Here is a 19336-nt window from a genome sequence, read left to right as displayed (position 1 = left end):
CGCTCACTATATGTCCAAAACTTTTTGCAAGAAAGTCATATACTTGAAGGACATAGAATTTTGCTTGTATTCATTTAATAAGACACATAGTCCTATGTTGGAATGATAATGATGGCGATGGTAATGATTACGAAACGACGATTATACATCCCCCATTATTTGAGAAGGGAGTATCAGTGCTCTAGTGTTTCTGGGAGGATCACAGGGTTGGGAAACAAACCTGTTGTTGTGCGGTGGCTTGTTTTCCAGGCTGGAGGTACAGTCGATGCAGTGGCAGTAGTTGTGTCTCCCAGTGGTGGCAGAGGAGGTGGCTGAGTGTCTGTGTCTGCCTCACCAGGTGCTCCTTCTGGCACTGGAGCAGGGACGGGCACCCTCGTGCTGGTGGATCCAGGAGCTGATGTAGCAACACTGCTAGTTGCTGTTGTAGTGGTGGGAGGCCCATCTGGCGTGCTGGGTGGTTTCTGTGGAGGCGGAGGCCTCAGTGTGGCTGACTTCCCCGTGCTCCACACACTCGGCTGGGAAGTTATCAGCCATGGTGGGCTTGGACGACTGGTAGTTGTGGTTGTTGCTGCTGCAATTCCAACTTCATATTAGTCCAATTTTCTGTATACTGTAAATCATTAATTAATTAATTTATTTAACATTGTCAACTGTTCAGATTACTGAATTGATGGTATGATTAAGAATTGAAAAGAGGTTTTTTTAATAGTCGTGAACCATTGAAGGTACACTGGCGTTCAAAGATACCTGGCCAGAACGTCAGTGTATAGTCCATTTTATATCATGGAGTGCAGTTCGGTGGCTCCTTTGAACACCCAATTACAGATTTATGACTTTCAACACAAACATCTCTGACCAGTCCATCCTGTTCCTTCGTCCCAACATTGCACAGTTGCCACAATCTTGGCGACCCTCGAAATGAGAGGATTCGTGGCCGTCATCCCCATCTGGATGCCACGTATTTTGAAGAAGAGAACGTAATATCACAAGCTGACCGCTCAATGTATACTACACAGTACACTCTCAATGATACTCTCGTGCTAACTGACGGGATTCTTGGAATTCGGAAAAGATGTGGCAACTCTGCCTCCACGTGGATTTGACGGAATCCTGTCAATTCTTCTGAACGGGGGTTGTGATTGGTTACTAAGAGGCAAAGTCAAGATTTTCGTCACAGTAAGGAAGACATTTATTTATGACAACCAATTAGTAGAGGGCAGTAGAAGCTCTGTCGCCAAAGTCCTTTCTATGAATTTGCACTCCATGACATAAAATGGACTATACCTGGGTTCAGAGAAACATAAGTAATCTCAATATTTGTCGATCCAGAAGATCGAACCCCGAATTTCCACAAGTTCAAGCCAGCATCCTAATCTCAGCTTACGATTTTCAGGGGAATTACATCAACAGTTATCTTCCAAGAGATGTGTGTAATTTGTTTGTTGAATTCTTAAAACTAAACTTTAGACCTAGGTTAAAAATGAGCCACGCGGTTAAGACCCAAGCATTTGTATTAAAAGTTCATTTGAAATCAAACAATAACAATAAGTTTCCACAAGGTTGGCAGGCTGGTGGAATGGTATTTAATGTTTGCTAGAGACTGTTCACTAAAAGTAATATGGCTTCTGCTGGTCTGCAGTGGCGTATACTGGTTAAAGGGTTTGGGCTACCGCTGACCCTATTATTACACAAAATATATCTAACAATTACTTTAATTTTAATTACTATGGTAAAACTAATAATACAAAATTATTACATTATGTTATATTATAAACTTTTTCTTTTGTAATTTCCTTGGGCTACCGCCGGTAGCCCCGGTAGCCCGCAAAATACGCCCCTGCTGGTCTGGTAATATGGAAGACTTCATTTTCGAGGTAAAGACATATCAATGATAGGATGGTAACGAAGATAACCTGCTGAGGTGAATTTTAAAATAGGCGAGAAATGATCTCTAAATTTTGTCACGCATATAAGCTATGGAAATCATGTTCGAATGTAAATGCTTACATATCACAATGTTACATGAATTTAAGTTGCATTCATTTTATGCAAAATAGTAATTATACTTAAACAATAGTATTTAATTTGTACTTTACTGGGGAATCAGTTATTTATAAAATTCAGAACAATTAACGTAATATTGCACTAGAATAGATTAAACGTAAAGTAGTGACTCAATTTTGATATTTATATTAGGACAGGAACTGATGAAGAATGAACCTCAGACTTTGGGCGAGAGGCTGTCCTTACAGACTAAGGCTGGTTCACAATAAACCGGGAACGGAAACTAGAACGAGAACGAGAACGGAAAATAATGTTAAACTAAATGTATTTAAATGTAAGCATTCACAATAGTTAATTGTAAATGCTCACATTTAAAGACATTTATTTTAAGAATATTTCCGTTCTCGTTCTAGTTTCCGTTCCCGGTTTATTGTGAACCAGCCTTAAGCCACAACTAGTCCAATTCAAATAACTGCATCAAAATCAAGTACCTACTCTAAATCTTTACAAAGCTTGTTTTATACCTACTGAACTGATGATGGAATAGAGAATTAAGTTAAGAATGTATTTTCGTTTGTGTTGTATTTCCAAATTCCAAACGAAGTTCGTAAAGATGAATATATTTTAGCTTCAAATAATGAATGAGAATAATGTGCAGTCTTCCTGCCGACATCATGTAATTACCTTCACAACTGCACAATATAACAAGAGTTAATGCACCATTTTGAATAATAAAGCCTTTTAAAAATGTGTTAATTGATATATGCCAACCATGAATTTCGCTTAATGCAAATACAATAACACGAGTAAGTGAACCATTGTTAAATAATATATATCCCAATGATATTACATGCTTTGGAAGTACAATGTGATATTGAATCCATATTTAAACTTTTTATATCTTGTTAGGAAACCCAGGAACAGTCAATATGACACTATATTAGTATTTGTAGATTTTATTGCTTTCACAAGGTAAATATTGAAGCAAATCATTTTTATTTAAATTAAAAGTAAAATGTATTTTGACCAGAATCTGAAAACACAGTCTTATCATAACTAGCCTACAGATAAAAAAAAAACTAATATATTAGTGATAATACTGTACCCGTATGCTTTGGACTAACTTCTAAGTGCCATATATTTTATCTCACTCAAACTGATTGGAAAGAGTTCAGAATTGATACAAGAATAGTCATTTTTCTTTGTTTTTTTATTTTTTTATTTTGTGGTGCCGACAGTCCTTGGCTCTGATATGTATTTCAACGGAAACAGTGAAGGATTTTCTTCGGCGTGATACTGGATCTCCAGTAAGAGCAGCTGTAGTGTCACTTTCTCCCTCTCTCTAGCTTTCCAGCACGTGTTCATGTACCATACCGGTAATCTCTCGTATTTTATTTAAAAATTGAAGTATTCATTCTTTGTGACAAGTCTCAGACTGGGCTGTGTATTAGTTGAGGAAAACCAGCTCCTCTGGTTTATGATAGACTTTCTTGTTCCATTCGATGTATTTCTGAAAAACACAACATTTTGAATTTTGGTTCGAACTTCAATAGGCGGCCTCTACTATTAGTTCAGTATATTGTTAAGCACTCAGTAATGTTCTCGCTACTCTTCAACCAGTGACAAGGGTCGACGTAACTATTTACATTTACAGCAATGAAAATGATCCAAAGAGAACCTTCTCACGTCTTCCTCTTCGTACAACCACCTTATTCTCATATGCGTTATTAAAAGTAGAGCATCTTGGAAGTTCATCTCTAGATAAATCAGTTCATTTGAAACCTCTTACGACTATATACGACTAGGGCTCTGAACTGATTTTTTATAATGTCAATTCAATTTATCAGTACTGCTTTCATGTCTTGAAAAAAAAAAGTGAATTATATAAAATCTAGAGATATATTAGGTTAGTTATGAGTACTTTGTTCCTAATTAGGCGTATCTTTTATTCATTATTTTTCTTAACTGATTTTCTGCGACTACTGCAGAGATATGAGTTCGCAAAGCAGGGAACTTGTACTTGCAAACGGTTAATTTGCATGTAGCATGTGACAGGTTTATTTTATATGTCTTAAATCTAAGACGCAAGACTATCGGCTCGGCTTTTTTTTTCTTCCGAAGGAAGGGATGAATACATACCGGTAGTTGTTGCCTGTATTCGAAACTACGGGTGTTGCTAACTACCGCAGGCTTATTTGATAACCAAAGGATGACGAGAAATTTGTTTGGACCTTCTCTGGTTAGGTGAGCACTCTTAAAAGATCCAAAAGAGGCTTCTTTATGGTGTGACTTTTCAGGGTATCTTTGGTTCAATTCCCCTCTGGGTTCGCGTTTAATATGGAATATACGACCATGTCGTTGGTTTTCTCGAGACACTTATTTGTCGCCTGCCAATTTCATATTGACATTAATAAAATTCATAACCACACTATTTTTTAACAAAATCTCAGCACATCTTATGCCTGACTGACATAAAAAAATATATGTTGAATTTTGTTTTTGCATTGGCGACTATTTCCTTTTAGTTTTCAATGGTAGGTCTGTGCTAAACCATGACTATTTCTGTTAGACGACAACTTCTCGCTAAATAAACCAAGGTTACATCCACCACAGACCCTACGAGCTGCTTCGCTTGAATAGATTTCCTTAAAGCACTTCACTAATGTTATGATATTCTTTCCTTAGTAAATGCACATATAAGTACAATGCAGTATAACTATATTGAAATTAAATTCAGATAATCATGTAGTTAATGTAAGATTCTGCGAACACATAGTAAAGTAATCCCCATGACGGACCATGAAGGCTCACAAGGTAGCAGCCATTAATGGTATAAAGGATGTCAGCCATATGTGCCTGCCGCTTTTATCCCACTTATTTCTGTAAGAGGCTGAGTAAACTCGAGACCATAGTGCGGCCGGAGGGATTATATCAATGAAGAAAACCCATGATCCCATAGGGAATCGAACCCTCTACCTTCCAGCATACAGCGTTACACTTCAACCGCGTCGCCCCCGAATGCAATATATGTCGAGTAAAATTAAATGCAAATAATTATGTAGTTAACGTAAGTCTCTACAAACATATTTCAACAAATGAATAGATTTCCATTGCAGTCAAGACAACCATTTAGGCCTACGCGTAGGTACTTATGATTAGCAGAAAGTATCCGGGATTTTGAAATGTATCATTTTCGTGTTCTTATGCAATAGAATTATGAGAATATACAGTGAAAGCTTCGATAAACACTAATTATCTAACTCAAATCCAACACAATCCAACTTGGAGAAATTATCATTCTTAAAGCAAGGATATTTTTAATTGCACCAGTCCATATAGTTAATCCAAGTATATGATACTGTGCATTATTCTAACAGAGGAAGGATAACGGACTGCAATGGAAATTCAGAATGAAAAATTAAAGGACAGAATGAAAGCGATATAGAACCACATTGAAAAGAACACAAATCGTTCACAATAAACTTGGAAGATTATTATTATTATTATTATTATTATTATTACTTGATTACTTAACGACGCTGTATCAAATACGGGGTTATTTAGCGCCGATGAAATTGGTGATAGCGAGATGAGGTCGAGGATTCGCCATAGATTAGCTCACATTCGTCTTACGGGTAGGGAAAACTTCGGAAAAAGCCAAAACATGTAATCAGCCAAAGTGGGAATCGAACCCACGCCCGAGCGCAACTCCGAATCAGCAGGCAAACGCGCTACAGCCTGAGCTACGCCGGTGGCATTTTTAATGACACCGTATCAACTACTGGGTTATTTAGCGTCGATGGGATTGATGGTATTTGGCGAGATGAGGCCGAGGATTCGCCGTAGATTACCTGATATTTGTCTTATGGTTGAGGAAACCCTCGGAAAAACTCAACCAATCAGTCCAAGCGGGAATCGAACCCCCGCCCAAGCGCAACTCTGTATCGGCAAGCAAGCGTCACAGCCGACTGAGCTACGCCGGTGACCGGCTAGCATTATTATTATTATTATTATTATTATTATTATTATTATTATTATTATTACGAATTTTACATACGCCAGAAAAAACTACCTTTTATTAATGTAAATCAATTAATATTGTTCCCCGCTCTTTGTAACCTTGCTTTGTTATAGTCTGTCATATCCTACTTACGAGGTTTAAAACATTTAAACAATGAACTACTTACAGTGGTAAATCAGTGTCACAGTTTAATGTATAGAAACCCCTAGCAGCTCGTACGGATGTTCGGTCTAGCAACAAAATTCGTAGATAAGCTTTGGAATATCCTATCTGAATTATCACGTTCACACTTCCTTCATTGATTTGGAGCTGCAGTGACATGTCGATCCCTCCGAATGTCATCAGCACGTTGCACTTTGTCAGGTGTCAAGGACGAAGTCGGGCGGCCGCTGCATGGTTCATCATCCAGATCGGCATTCTCTCTTTCCGACGATCTCACACGTTTCGCCCAGCGTCCAACTGTGTGCTTCTATCGACAGTGCAGTCTCCGTAAACACTTTTTAGACGTTTATGAATATTCCTCACTGTTTCCCCATCCGCCGTTGGAAATTCGATGACAGCTCTCTGTATGAATGCTTCGCATTATGAGACGCCATTTTAAAAACTTTTACATCCATGACATCTGACGGAATTTAAATAAAGTTTATAATACATGGCGGAATGGTGAAATCAGCTCTTTCCGATCACTTTGGTAATGATAAAACTGTGTTTTTTTAAGTAACTCATGCATGAGATTTGAAATAAAACGTAACTTGTCATTATTTGAAAAACTTTTAACTATCAGTGTAATGCTCCTCTGGGTATATTAACTGTACAGTAAAACCTGTGTTGATCGTCACTAATTCCGTTCAAACGCAATCAAATTAAACAGATGGTCGAATTAAAAACAATACTTTTCCTTTTCTAAAAATATTAGGCCTAATACAGTATATAGTATTCAAATCTTTTAGGAAAGGAGGTATACAGTTATATATATTTATATTGTATTCATTATCAGTTTAATCACATAGGGACACTCAAGTCTGCACTTTCCCAACTTTTTTTTTTTCGGTAAACTCTAGAATACAGAAAAGCAAACTGTTCCAGCATTGGTGACCGTGCCGTGTCGAGCCTCAAACCAGAAGATAGGAGAAATAAGTGAGATCAGTGAAGATGGTTATGCAATGTATTCCGAATAATTATTCCCATACCAAAGACTTCGGCTAGTTTACTAGATGTTGTTGCAAAGTACAAGTTAAAATGAGTAATGTGTTTGAGCCGTGAATAAAGACGAGTATTTTCCCTGGAAAAAATTGTATTTTCCCTTGTACAAAAAACTGCGAATTAAAAGCAACTATTTTCTCTGGAATGATTACTTCACAGACTTCTTTCTCTTCAGTTGGTCTTGATTTCTCGCACTGTATTTAGCTACTTACCTGTATTCTGGAATCGTTTCATTCTTTTTAATCTGTGTGTGTTTATTTCCATTTGGCATATTGTTGTCAATCTGAGTATAAAATGAATTAGTTATTTCTCTGAATTTAACAGAAAAAATACAGCAGTATTGCTATTAACTCATGAATTCATTTCAGACATCCAATACAGATATGCTTGGAAAAATTCTCACATCCTTCATTTGTCAGAACTTTCACCTGTCACCGCAGTTACAAGGTATTGGAATTTTCATTTTGTGGTTTTTGAGCCAGTAAAATTTTACAGTTAAAATATGCATTGAATAATGTAGAGGAGGTTCCTGAACTTCAGCCAATATTCAAGTTACACTGGTGGTCAACTTACAGGAAACCCATACGTGTACCAGTACGTATAATTAACAGGGGATTATCAGTCGCCCTAAAAATGTAGATAATGAAGGTAGTTATTTTATATGCTTAGGAAATTTCACAGGTTTTACTGTACTATGAGGAAACTAACTCAGATGTGATATGTACATTATATCGTGCACCTATTATTTAAAATGATCAAATTCCCAAATAATATGACTTTCAGCTGTGGTTACAATCTCGATAATTACCTCCTAAAAGTTGCTTAGGTAAATTTCTAATGAGAATACCACATGAAGCTAGATATCTCACAAACTTAAGTAATTCCTTGTAATCCATTATGTTTAATACCTTGTCTTACACACCCAAATATTTTTGTTCAACTGAATATACAGAATATTTAAATACAAATAAAAAAAATATATTTAAACAAAATGATTGCTATTTCAAACAACATTAATCTCTTTAAATGCCATGTGATGTGACAGAAATATAATTATATGTTTGTAAATGTTATCCCAAAGGTGAAATGTAAATGTAATAATCAATTGTTATTAATTCAAATTAAGAAATATATTTAACCAGAATTCACATGCCAGCCATGCTTTTCTCTCACAGAATTGCAACAATTTCCAGTGGTTTGCTAGATTTTCAAGTATTACATTCCAATTTCTTTTGCTTTAACCTCTTCATTCTATTATGAGAGTATTTTGTCATTTCCTCATAAGCCCATTTCTGACGCACAAATGCAGTAGTAATGAAATTTATATATGCAAAAACAAAGAGGAGAAATAACCGCGAATAAAGACTGACAATCAAAATTTATTAAAATAAATTACAAGCACGTTTTTATGCGAATACTGCATTGCCACAAATTGCAAACGAAAATCGGTGTGTTTACCCCACTTTGAAATTGTTGCTCTCTCTTCTTTACACATCCTATGGCTCTTTGTTGTCCCTCCAAACCATCATGTAAATTAAGAGATCCATCCAGGATATTGCACATTTTATGCAACCATGTTCAAATTCAACAGACAACATGCCATGCCCTTGTTTGTGGACCCTCTTTGTTTGACCAACCTTGCTTTAATTATCATATTGAAAGATCACTCATACCTGGCATACACTGATAGTGTGCCTCTAAATATTTTAGCGTGCCCGGACATGGATCACCGAACATACTTGTGCTCGCAAGAATGCTGCAATTCTGCTGCTGGCTACATCTGGTGATAAAAATAGAAAACACTAATCCTATGAATATTTCACATCATTTGCATGAAATGCAATGATGTGCCCTTATGGTGGATTGAATTCAAGAACAGTCTAGCAGAAAAGTGTTCGTTTCACAAATTTGTAAAGAAATAACAATAATATATTTTTTTCCCATTTACTATAATTAATTTGCTCTCTTACTGCAAAAAGGAGAAAATATTTTACCTAAATTCATTAGTGTTAACTTATATTGAAATCAGTTCTTGTAAATTTAACTTTGTCATTAAAAGCTCGAGTATGGTTTCATTTAACGCTTATAACAATAGTCGGTAAACCTAGTTACCGATAAATGAAATAAATATTGGAAAAACATTTGCTGAAGTCTGTTAAAGAAGTACAATTCTTTCTATTCCTTATATAAAGAGTCTGGAAGACTCTACTCTTCGTACTCTTACCGAAATTCGGGCGCTCACATTCGTGAAACTTTGCTGCTAGACAGTGTTTCTGATTTCATCCCATACTCTAATTCGAAGTCGCGCCATATCGCAATGTTCAAGAGATGTTTCAAATAGTACGCCAAAGCTCCGGTAGTGTCGTTTCACCACCATGCAGTGCTGCCATCTGGCAGTACGTTCGAACATCGCAGCGACAGTAACAAACATCATAAGACATGCCGTCACTGTCACGCCGTCGGGGTCAAGAAAGCAAGCTAGAACGGAGTGAGAGAGAGAGAGAGAGAGAGAGAGAGAGAGAGAGAGAGGGGGGGGAGGATGAGGAACAAAGGAGTTTGGTAGCAGCCGCCATCTCGCGGCAAACCCACGAAACCAAGGCCAGGTTTTAGGGCAAGAAACCCAGGTGCATTGTTCCCCTGGTGTGGCCCGATCCCCTCCATCTTCCCGGTCATCTTGGCCCTAGGCATTGTACAGTGCAATGCAACAGGCAACAGCTGGCGTCTCTAGGACGCTCGAGCAACCAGTTTTCTGGTCCACAGGACCGGAAAAGGAATGAACAGTAACAAGGACGCAAACGGCATTTCTTTTTCGAAGTTATGTGCAAACGAGAAATAAAAATGCGATAATCGATTTTGTATCGAAACACAACGAACATGGCGACATGACGCACTTCGAATCAACTAATGTATTAATTGGAGGACCAACCTAGCATGCACTTATAATGCACTTCTATGTATTTGTGAGTGCCGGGACACGGATCCTCGAAAAGCACGCTGCTGACAGGTACACTGCAGTTGGACATTGAACCACATCTGAAATAAAAATGGAAATTCTCTCCAACTAAAAACAGAAAGAAAAAAACCAAAATATAAAAAAGAGAGACTCTGCAGTTTTAGTAACCACTGCGTAATTTCATATAAATTAGGAATAAAAAATAACAAACGAAAAAATTTATCCGTTTATTTGGCTTTTCTGAGAAGGGTAAATTTATTTACACTTTGTTCCTTCATTATTGGTCCCTAAATTCGACTTGAAATAAGACTAAGCAAAGATTGTCCATTCCAAATACACTTTCCTGAATTTGTTGGACTTGTGAATAGCAGTAACCCACTCCCGTGTGTGCAAAGAGTTTCGTTTTACATTATTATTATTATTATTATTATTATTATTATTATTATTATTATTATTATTATTATTAGCTCTGATACAAATCTGGCGAATCTATTCATTACAGCATAAATGATTGCAAAGTATGTTGGCTAAGTTGCATTATTAGCCATTAATATCTAACTAGCATCTAAGTTATTATTATTAATATTACTATTATTGAATATATCTACTTGATTCCCTCGTGCTGTATGAATGTTGAATATTTCTACAAAAATAGATGGAGGCACAATATGACATGCACGAAATTTTTAGCTTTACGTGCTCCTCGGAGCACACTCAAGATGCATAGCCTAGTTAAACAAGCTAGGCACAATATTAATAAAAGCCACACACTTCTCTGAAATCAACGCTTTCCTTGTGAAGTGAGACGTCAACTACATGAGTACCCCGTTAGTAACAACGACAAAACACATGGCTTTCACAGAGGAATGCACACATCAAATAAAAAGAGGGCTCAGAACACAAGACAAACAGAGAAGCCAAAGAAACATTCAGGGCGTCGCGACAGTGGGAGAGCGAAAAAAAAGGGAGAAAAAATATTCAACGTTGAAAAACAACGGGTTTACAATGTTCCCACGTTGCCGAACGAGATCATGTCCACTGCGATATTTATCCGTTATAAAAACTCGAGGATTCGTGTCCTATTGCACTGCACAATATTATATCAAATCTGTTACTGTTAATCTGTTCGGGGCACATCATTGATTCGCACTTGAAAAACAAAAAAAGCAGTTTAAAACATTACCCTTGCTGTAAAATCAAAAATGCACTGATTAAAACAATATTTACCGATATTTTTGTGTATGTAATCCATAGTTTTACAACAGTCCATGGTGGCTAACTGTTCTTTTTAAATACTACCACTAAAAGCGGTATCAGCTTCACTAATCGAACTTGTCACTCATTTCGATACTTATACAATTTCTACATATAAGAAAAGGACTTACATAATGGACTTCTAATTTACGTTTCTATCTACTGAAATAACTACTTAATGTTAAATAATAACATAATAGCAGCTCTACATTGTAGGATTGACAACAGTTTTAAGAGAATTATCGAACCTGCCATTTTGAATAACAAATTTCCTTCTTTCTTCGATATTGAAACGTAGTAAATTATGTTGTTAGGGGTAAACTGACATCACACTAAACATTTAAATATTTAACCGAGGACTGTTGTAAAATTATTTATACTTTGTTTCCACTGTTAGTATACTGAATAAGAAGCCTCGTGAAAGACGAGCGAGTCTGAAATGGCTGCGTGTATAATTCTGTCTCGACGTTCTCAAAAGTCTCTACCTATAATAAAGATCTACTTGACTCAACCTACAACTGAAATTTTGCATTAATTTTAATATCTATGGGAAAGAGAACACGTTCATTCTTTAAAAGACGAATGTTTAAAATTCAGCATCAATTCAAGAATTAGCGAGATGGAGGAGAGAGTTACAGAAATGCTTATTACATTTGGCTTGCTTAAGGGGGTAGAACTGTAGGAAATCACACATCACAGTTTGAGAGAACTCTTTTCCGACAATACTAACGCTCAAGGGCAAACAATGACAGTGGAAACAATGTATGGTTGATACAATGTAATGAGCCATACGGGAACACATTTAGGAAGGGCTACAGAGAGAACATGCATCCAGTAGTATCCATTATCAAAGGCATACACAATATGATATGTTATACTACACATAGCATGCACAAAATGCAAGTACAGGAAACCACTACGATTTATTGAAGAGGAAAAATATCAGCTCCCTAGATAAGAGTAGAAATACAAAGTCCCATAATTCCTTTGAAATCAATTTCAGGAGATACTTCGTAATACTTTTCAGTATTAGGGGACGGGGAATCAGAATGTGGCGTATGAGGAAAGCGAGGTACATAATATTATTTATCTTATTAATAGCAATATTCATTTTATTTTTACAAGACAGAAATGGTTTTCTCCAGGGTCGGTTTACGTTTCCAGGCTACTTTAAAAAACGCTATATTTTCGTGACTTGTAATGAACTAAAAATAAGCACACACTGTGATTTGTTATGTCTTAATTTTTGTTCTTTTCAACACATTGATATTATTGTTTTGAAGTTCTTGTTACTAAATCGATAAAAGGTGATGGTAAATAGGTTTTCTCCGTATTAATCCGAAAACGATTCCTTACTTTTAAAACACTCTCCTGTGTCGATAAACGAATTTAACTCTAACATTAAAAATATATAGGATATACATTTGCGAACGTACACGAAATATTGGAACCAATATAAAATTTCTGTCCTTCACTATTATATAAATGGTACAATAAATATGGGAAATGCGTGTTATTATTCGGTTGAGAAGCTTTTATCATCTAGTCTGCTGTCAAAAAATCTGAAAGTTAGAATTTATAAAACAGTTATATTACCGGTTGTTCTGTATGGTTGTGAAACTTGGACTGTCACTCTGAGAGAGGAACATAGGTTAAGGGTATTTGAGAATAAGGTGCTTAGGAAAATATTTGGGGCTAAGAGGGATGAAGTTACAGGAGAATGGAGAAAGTTACACAACGCGGAACTGCACGCATTGTATTCTTCACCTGACATAATTAGGAACATTAAATCCAGACGTTTGCGATGGGCAGGGCATGTAGCACGTATGGGCGAATCCAGGAATGCATATAGAGTGTTAGTTGGGAGACCGGAGGGAAAAAGACCTTTGGGGAGGCCGAGACGTAGATGGGAGGATAATATTAAAATGGATTTGAAGGAGGTGGGATATGATGATAGGGACTGGATTAATCTTGCACAGGATAGGGACCGATGGCGCGCTTATGTGAGGGCGGCAATGAACCTTTGGGTTCCTTAAAAGCCATTTGTAAGTAAGTAAGTAAGTTCAGTTACAAATCCGGCAGACACCGGCTCAATGTCCGGCAGGAGAGCCGTGACTATCTCTTTGTGTAGGTCTCATGCCTTGTTTGTTATCAAAGAGTGGTTTTGTACCATACTGACCACATGAGCTGAGACTTGCGCTACTCACAAATAGAAAGTAATGTTTCAAGGAACCTCACAAGGGTGCTAATGCACGCTTAATGGGGGTATTAATGTACAGGAAATGTGGCCTAAAATGTAGCAGTCAACATAAACTGTAAGACAAAAATGAAGTGCAGAGCAAAACATTCCATTTTACTACCATTCGTGGTCACCTCGCCTGTTATTAACGAAATGAAACCAGACGTGTCGTAACTTAAGGCCGGTTCACAATAAACCGGGAACGGGAACGACAACGAGAGCGAGAACGGAAATATTGTTAAAATAAATATATTTAAATGTGAGCATTCACAATTAAGTATTGTGAATATTCACATTTAAAAACGTTTATTTTAACATTATTTCCGTTCTCGTTCTCTTTGCCGTTTCCGTTCCCGGCTTATTGTGAATCAGCATTTACCGTGCCAATGTTTCTTGTATTCTACCTTTCCTTTATATTCAACCCACTCGTATTTTCTGTAAGTTTAGTTCTATATTTGAAGTTCAACAATCATAGTAAACCTTTTTAAATCGTCAGCAAAAAAAGGCACTTCTTTACTTTTTTGTAATTTTTGCAAAAGTCGGTTTGTAACAAACCGATAATTATATTTATTTGCTTCCGTTTTAGTTGTTGAAATATTTCGTTTCTCCACGAGTCAGTAAATAAAACCGTAAGGTGTTTCACTTATTTAGGTGTTTAGGTGTTTCGTCATCCACGTGTTAAAGTGCATTATCTCAACAACGATTAATTTGCGGATCAATGTGTCTTGAAGCTTTCTGCTTGGGTTAGTTTGTACTTTTCATCTGTAAATTATTGACCATCACTTTCGAAACACCCTGTATAAACAACTGGCTGGCTTAATTATATGTATATAATTTTTTTTCTAATGACAGACACTTTTCGTCAGTCACCGATGTATGGGTATAATAAAATGTTGTTGTTTTCTAATGCCAGGCGTTTGACAATAAAGTCATTTGACCTCTTGCACTCCAATATTTTTCAAAGATATTATCATGGTCAGCCACTGAAGCACAGATTTTGGGGTGTTCCGAATCCATTTCTTGGTTTGAGTTGCACAGTGGGCAGTTAGGGGATTGATATATTCCAATTCTATGCAGGTGTTTGGCCAAACAATCATGGCCTGTTGCCAATCTAAATGCAGCTACAGACGATTTTCGTGGTAAATCGGGAATTAACTGTGGATTATGATGCAGAGTTTTCCATTTTTTTCCCTTGAGATTGTGTTATCAAATTTTGTTTGTTGAAATCTAAAGGCCCATTCACAATGAAAATTAAACATAACCGTAACATAAACACAGAAGTTTGCGCCCAGGCTACCAAGTGGGATAATTCACAATGATGCACATAAGCATTGACATAAACATTACCGTAAGACGTTAACATGAAAGTTTGCAAACTCCAAACTTTCATGCTTATGCTTACGTGATTTGCAAACCGAACACAATCGTAGAGCGCTGAAGTATACGACAGAATATGAGGAAATGGCGTCGTTGTTATGTTTCCATGGTTACCAAGTATGTTTGCTGTTATGTTTATGTTCCCATCGTGAATGATGGTATGACTTCTTGATTTTACCATAACGTTTAAATTCTTAAGTTAACGCTTACGTTATGTTTAATTTTCATTGTGAATGGGCCTTAAGTGTGTAGATTTAATAATTTTTTTTCGCAGAGTAATACGTAATAAAATGTAAAATATATTATTTTTACTAATTAAAAAAAAGATACACGCTATTTGTAGATATTTAGCAGCTACACATATATATAAAATATATACAAATTTATACAAAGTGACAAGAAATTCAGTTTAAATTGCGTACGACAACGCCTGCAGTTTTAAAGTATTTCGAATTTGGTCAATTGCAATACCATATTCGAGTCATGGATCATTCCCAGATCTACGATTATTCCAAATATCACTTGCAGTGTCGAAGCTGTTTCAGCTTACCACTTTTCGTTAGAATCGTTTCATGAAATCAACGACCGTCTGGTTAACAAGATACGGTGGAAATTCTGCCCCTGTCCTTACAGGCAATATATACAACACGAGTTCCACCCTCGCCAACCCCAGCCAGAATTGTTGTGGGGTCTCCGTGCTTACTATTCCTCCCTTACCTCAACTTCCCTTATTTTCTAATATTTTAGGAACGTGGGGAAGTGAAAATGAGGAAATGAACAGCAAATAAATTGAAGATGTTAACGCGTTTTATATTTTTCATTATTTCAGAATTTCAAATTTCCTCAATTAAGAATAAGAAAGATAGTACAATAACCTTTTGTCGACGGCTCTATCATAGTACGAATATTAAGCATAGACCTATCATGTTCTAAGCTAATTCTATAAACATGCCAGTGAATGAAGGCCCTCATAAAACTGCTAAATATAGGAGTGAATTTTGAGATATATTTTACTGTGTATGTTAATAAAGATTACTCAATTAATATTACACTAAGTTTAACTTCATTAACAACCATATACATAAAACAATTTATATTAAAATACCTTCACATGTATCTGAAGACGATAATTCCCCACACATTAATCCAACACATTTTTTTTTTCTTTTTGAACCTTTTCAACAATAATTTCTGTCCATTCAGCCAAACATAAGAAGGAACTCAAATATTTGTTTGATCTTAGGTACTTCAAATACTACCAGTAACATTATTTCGGTGGTGGTGTTTTGGTACATTTTTTTTTTGTTTTTCAACGATATGCGAATATTTAGTGGTTGGACTGCGATGAAATTTTAATATGTTTCATATGTGTCAAAATAGAACGACTTTACAATGGTTGGATTATGTAATTTCTGAGTGCTTCAATATGAGTTCTAATATAAAGACTATATTTGGTCACACAGTTTAAATACCCCAAAAATCTACATTTAGTCTTCTTGCAGTCGCATGGTATATATGTTTTCAGAGCTAAATATTGGCTGTATCACAAGCAATATATCTAATAAAAAAGGGTCTGTTTGTTAGGATGGTTCCTTGTTCACAGATTTAACAGAGAGGTGCGCACTCCTTCCACTGCCTTCTTTGATGATGGAATCGATAGGTAGCTCTCAAACGTTGGATATCTCTACATATTTTACACGATGCAAGAACTCGGAAGAAGTTCACGCCATGTTCAATAATATGCAAGTTTTAACTCATGCTCAAAAACTACACACAAAAAACGATAGCCACGTAAACTCAAAATCGGAATTGATATATAAGCCTATTCGTGAACTTAAGTCAAAATACTGGGTGTTTAGTTCAAAGTGTGTCATGGCTCGCCGTATGCCGTCATGTGGCTAGCCGATGAGCCTAGAGAATTCAATCTTCCTACACTTCCGCAGAGGCGTATTACCTATGTGCCAGAGAAGTTGCCTAGCAAGTACGGCGTTCATTCTGAAGAGTACGTACAGATACGTACGGTAACGCCAGTAGTGGCAGGAATGTGAACTGTTTAGAAACACGTACTGATGTGAGTTTTTTCTTACTGTCGGGATATGGGGAGAGGGTTAAGACGGTTACTTACGTATTTGTTGACATTAACTTCGACGGTGAACATGGACACGGAGCATTTGATTTGTGTTCTGGAATGTTGCCGTACGCAACCGATGATAACAAATACCCTGCGTACGACTTGCCCGTGCAAAACACAGTTCGAAAGAGGTTATGATAGCACACAGACCATACAGACCGCCATCTGTTGCTACGACGTTCAAGTTATACCGTACACGATCTAGAGTCCAGATTGAACGCCTTGAATAATAGGCAACTTCTCTGACATAAAAGCTGAAACTCGCTTCAAATCGCTGACTCACAACAGTGACGTCACGACACACTTTGAAATGAACACCCAGCAGTATTTAATTATATTTCGGATGACGTGAAAATCTCCTGATCAACGTGTTGACCATATATCGTAAATAAGTCACTTCCTTCACGAACTTTTGGTTTCGAAAATCTAAAACATACTCGCATAAAATTTCACATACAAATATTTTGAATGTGAACCAAAGAGACTTGGAAACTACTTTCACAGCCGCTACAGAGTTAAGATCTATAAAACTGGGTGTCAAACCTTTTACGGAGGTAAAAGATGACTTAAACTTGTGCTTCCTATACAGCCTTATTATATACAGGGTGGAAGTAATATACAGTAACTTTGCAGTTTCAACAGGGCAATAGAATATATTACAATAAAAAATATGCGTTTTGTAATTAAGTGTATGGTTGAAAGTCTGCGTAGTTTGGCAACAGCGCATCGACGGTTTACCTACGAATACACACTCGGACTCAAAACTGAATAGCTCCATTCCGTCACTTTATCACTGTAGCAAGGTTGTCAGCAGGAAATAACGACACATGTTAATCTTTTTATTTAATTTGCAAGAAAACTGCCCATTTTATTAAACAATTACAAAGCGATAAATCATTCCTTATCAGTTTCTCTAATGATAGGAGTAAAGTCAGAATCGTACGGATAAGCTTAGTAATTAACGTGTAAAACAGTGTTAACATTTAAGGGAAAATTTATTCATTTGGGACTAATATGGTATTAGATTTTTTGTTGTAATATATCCGAGGAATAAAAAAGGTAAATGTATCCCCGTAACATGCCATGAAGGCACTTGGGGGGCATGGAGGTAGAGCCCCATGCTTTCCATGACCTCGGCACTAGAATGAGGTGGTGTGGTCGGCACCACGCTCTGACCGCCATTTACCCCCGGGAAAGACCCGGTACTCAATTTTATAGGAGGCTGAGTGAACCTCGGGGCCGTTCTGAAAGTTTGGCAAAGAGAAAAAATCCTGCCACCACCTGGGATCGAACCCCGGACCTTCCAGTCCGTAGCCAGCTACTCTACCAACTGAGCTACCCGGCCGCCCCATATCCGAGGAATATGTTGTTAAAATGTGCACAGCTATATTACTTCCACCTGGTATAGAGACAAAATTCACTATCCACAGAGCATAGAGAGCTCTACCACCCTGACTCTTGTTAGCTACAATTGAGAGTATATGGGCAATTCCAATTTACACAAGATTAAACAAAATAAATCCGATGTTTAGCAATACCTGTTTGTACAAGTTTAAAACATACACTCTTCTATGAATCTGGAATTACAGTCCTAAAGCACCAAGGCGAAATAAAAAATTCCATTGAGAAGAAAGTGCAATTTTCAAGCAGATGTTTTTGTTTTTTCGGTGTTGAATATCTTACGAATACCTGTGCAGTGACCTTAGAACATTAAAAGAATCGTTACGTTGTTCTTGCAGTCTTTTTAGTGACGATGAACGGTATGCAGATGTTTTTATTTTGTATACGAACGATGTAAATCTAAAAATATTATTAAACCGTAAGCTTACTCATAATTAATACAAAATATATACTTAATAAATCATTAGATTTAAATCTGCGCTCTTAATTTCACAAAAATTACTTGATTATACAGTAATCTTCATATTTCCTGGTCATAAGCAACATGAAATATAAAACTTCACAGTCAGATAAAAAGCAAAGCTATTGTGAATGAGAGGTAGGCAGAAAAACAAACGTGCGGTAATTAGTCTGCAGGAAAACTACACGAAACGTCGATCTGCGGTTTCAGTAACGGTAACACGAATGTCTCATGTTTTTATAGAGCGCGAAATGGCGGCACCGGAACCAGAATGGGAGAAACGTGTGAAGTCG

General features: G+C 36.7%; 1 protein-coding gene across 15 annotated transcripts in view; it reads right to left on the bottom strand.

The window, feature by feature from the left end:
* Cirl (Calcium-independent receptor for alpha-latrotoxin) overlaps positions 1-19336 on the bottom strand; it is a 1849656-nt gene that overhangs the window by 67156 nt on the left and 1763164 nt on the right. For 13 of the 15 annotated variants that reach the window (XM_069837575.1, XM_069837572.1, XM_069837570.1 and 10 more), the window contains 2 exons: positions 8902-9008; positions 221-571 (listed from right to left, as the gene is read on the bottom strand). In XM_069837575.1, coding sequence (XP_069693676.1) covers positions 221-571; positions 8902-9008 — 458 coding nt within the window. Of the gene's footprint in view, positions 1-220; positions 572-8901; positions 9009-10154; positions 10290-19336 lie in introns of all 15 variants that reach the window. The other 2 variants (XM_069837581.1, XM_069837577.1) reach the window with 2 other exon arrangements.

The sequence above is a fragment of the Periplaneta americana genome, chromosome 10 (genome assembly GCF_040183065.1).
Source record: "Periplaneta americana isolate PAMFEO1 chromosome 10, P.americana_PAMFEO1_priV1, whole genome shotgun sequence".
Classification (NCBI taxonomy): Eukaryota; Metazoa; Arthropoda; class Insecta; order Blattodea; family Blattidae; genus Periplaneta; species Periplaneta americana.
This window is presented reverse-complemented; position numbering and strand designations above follow the sequence as displayed.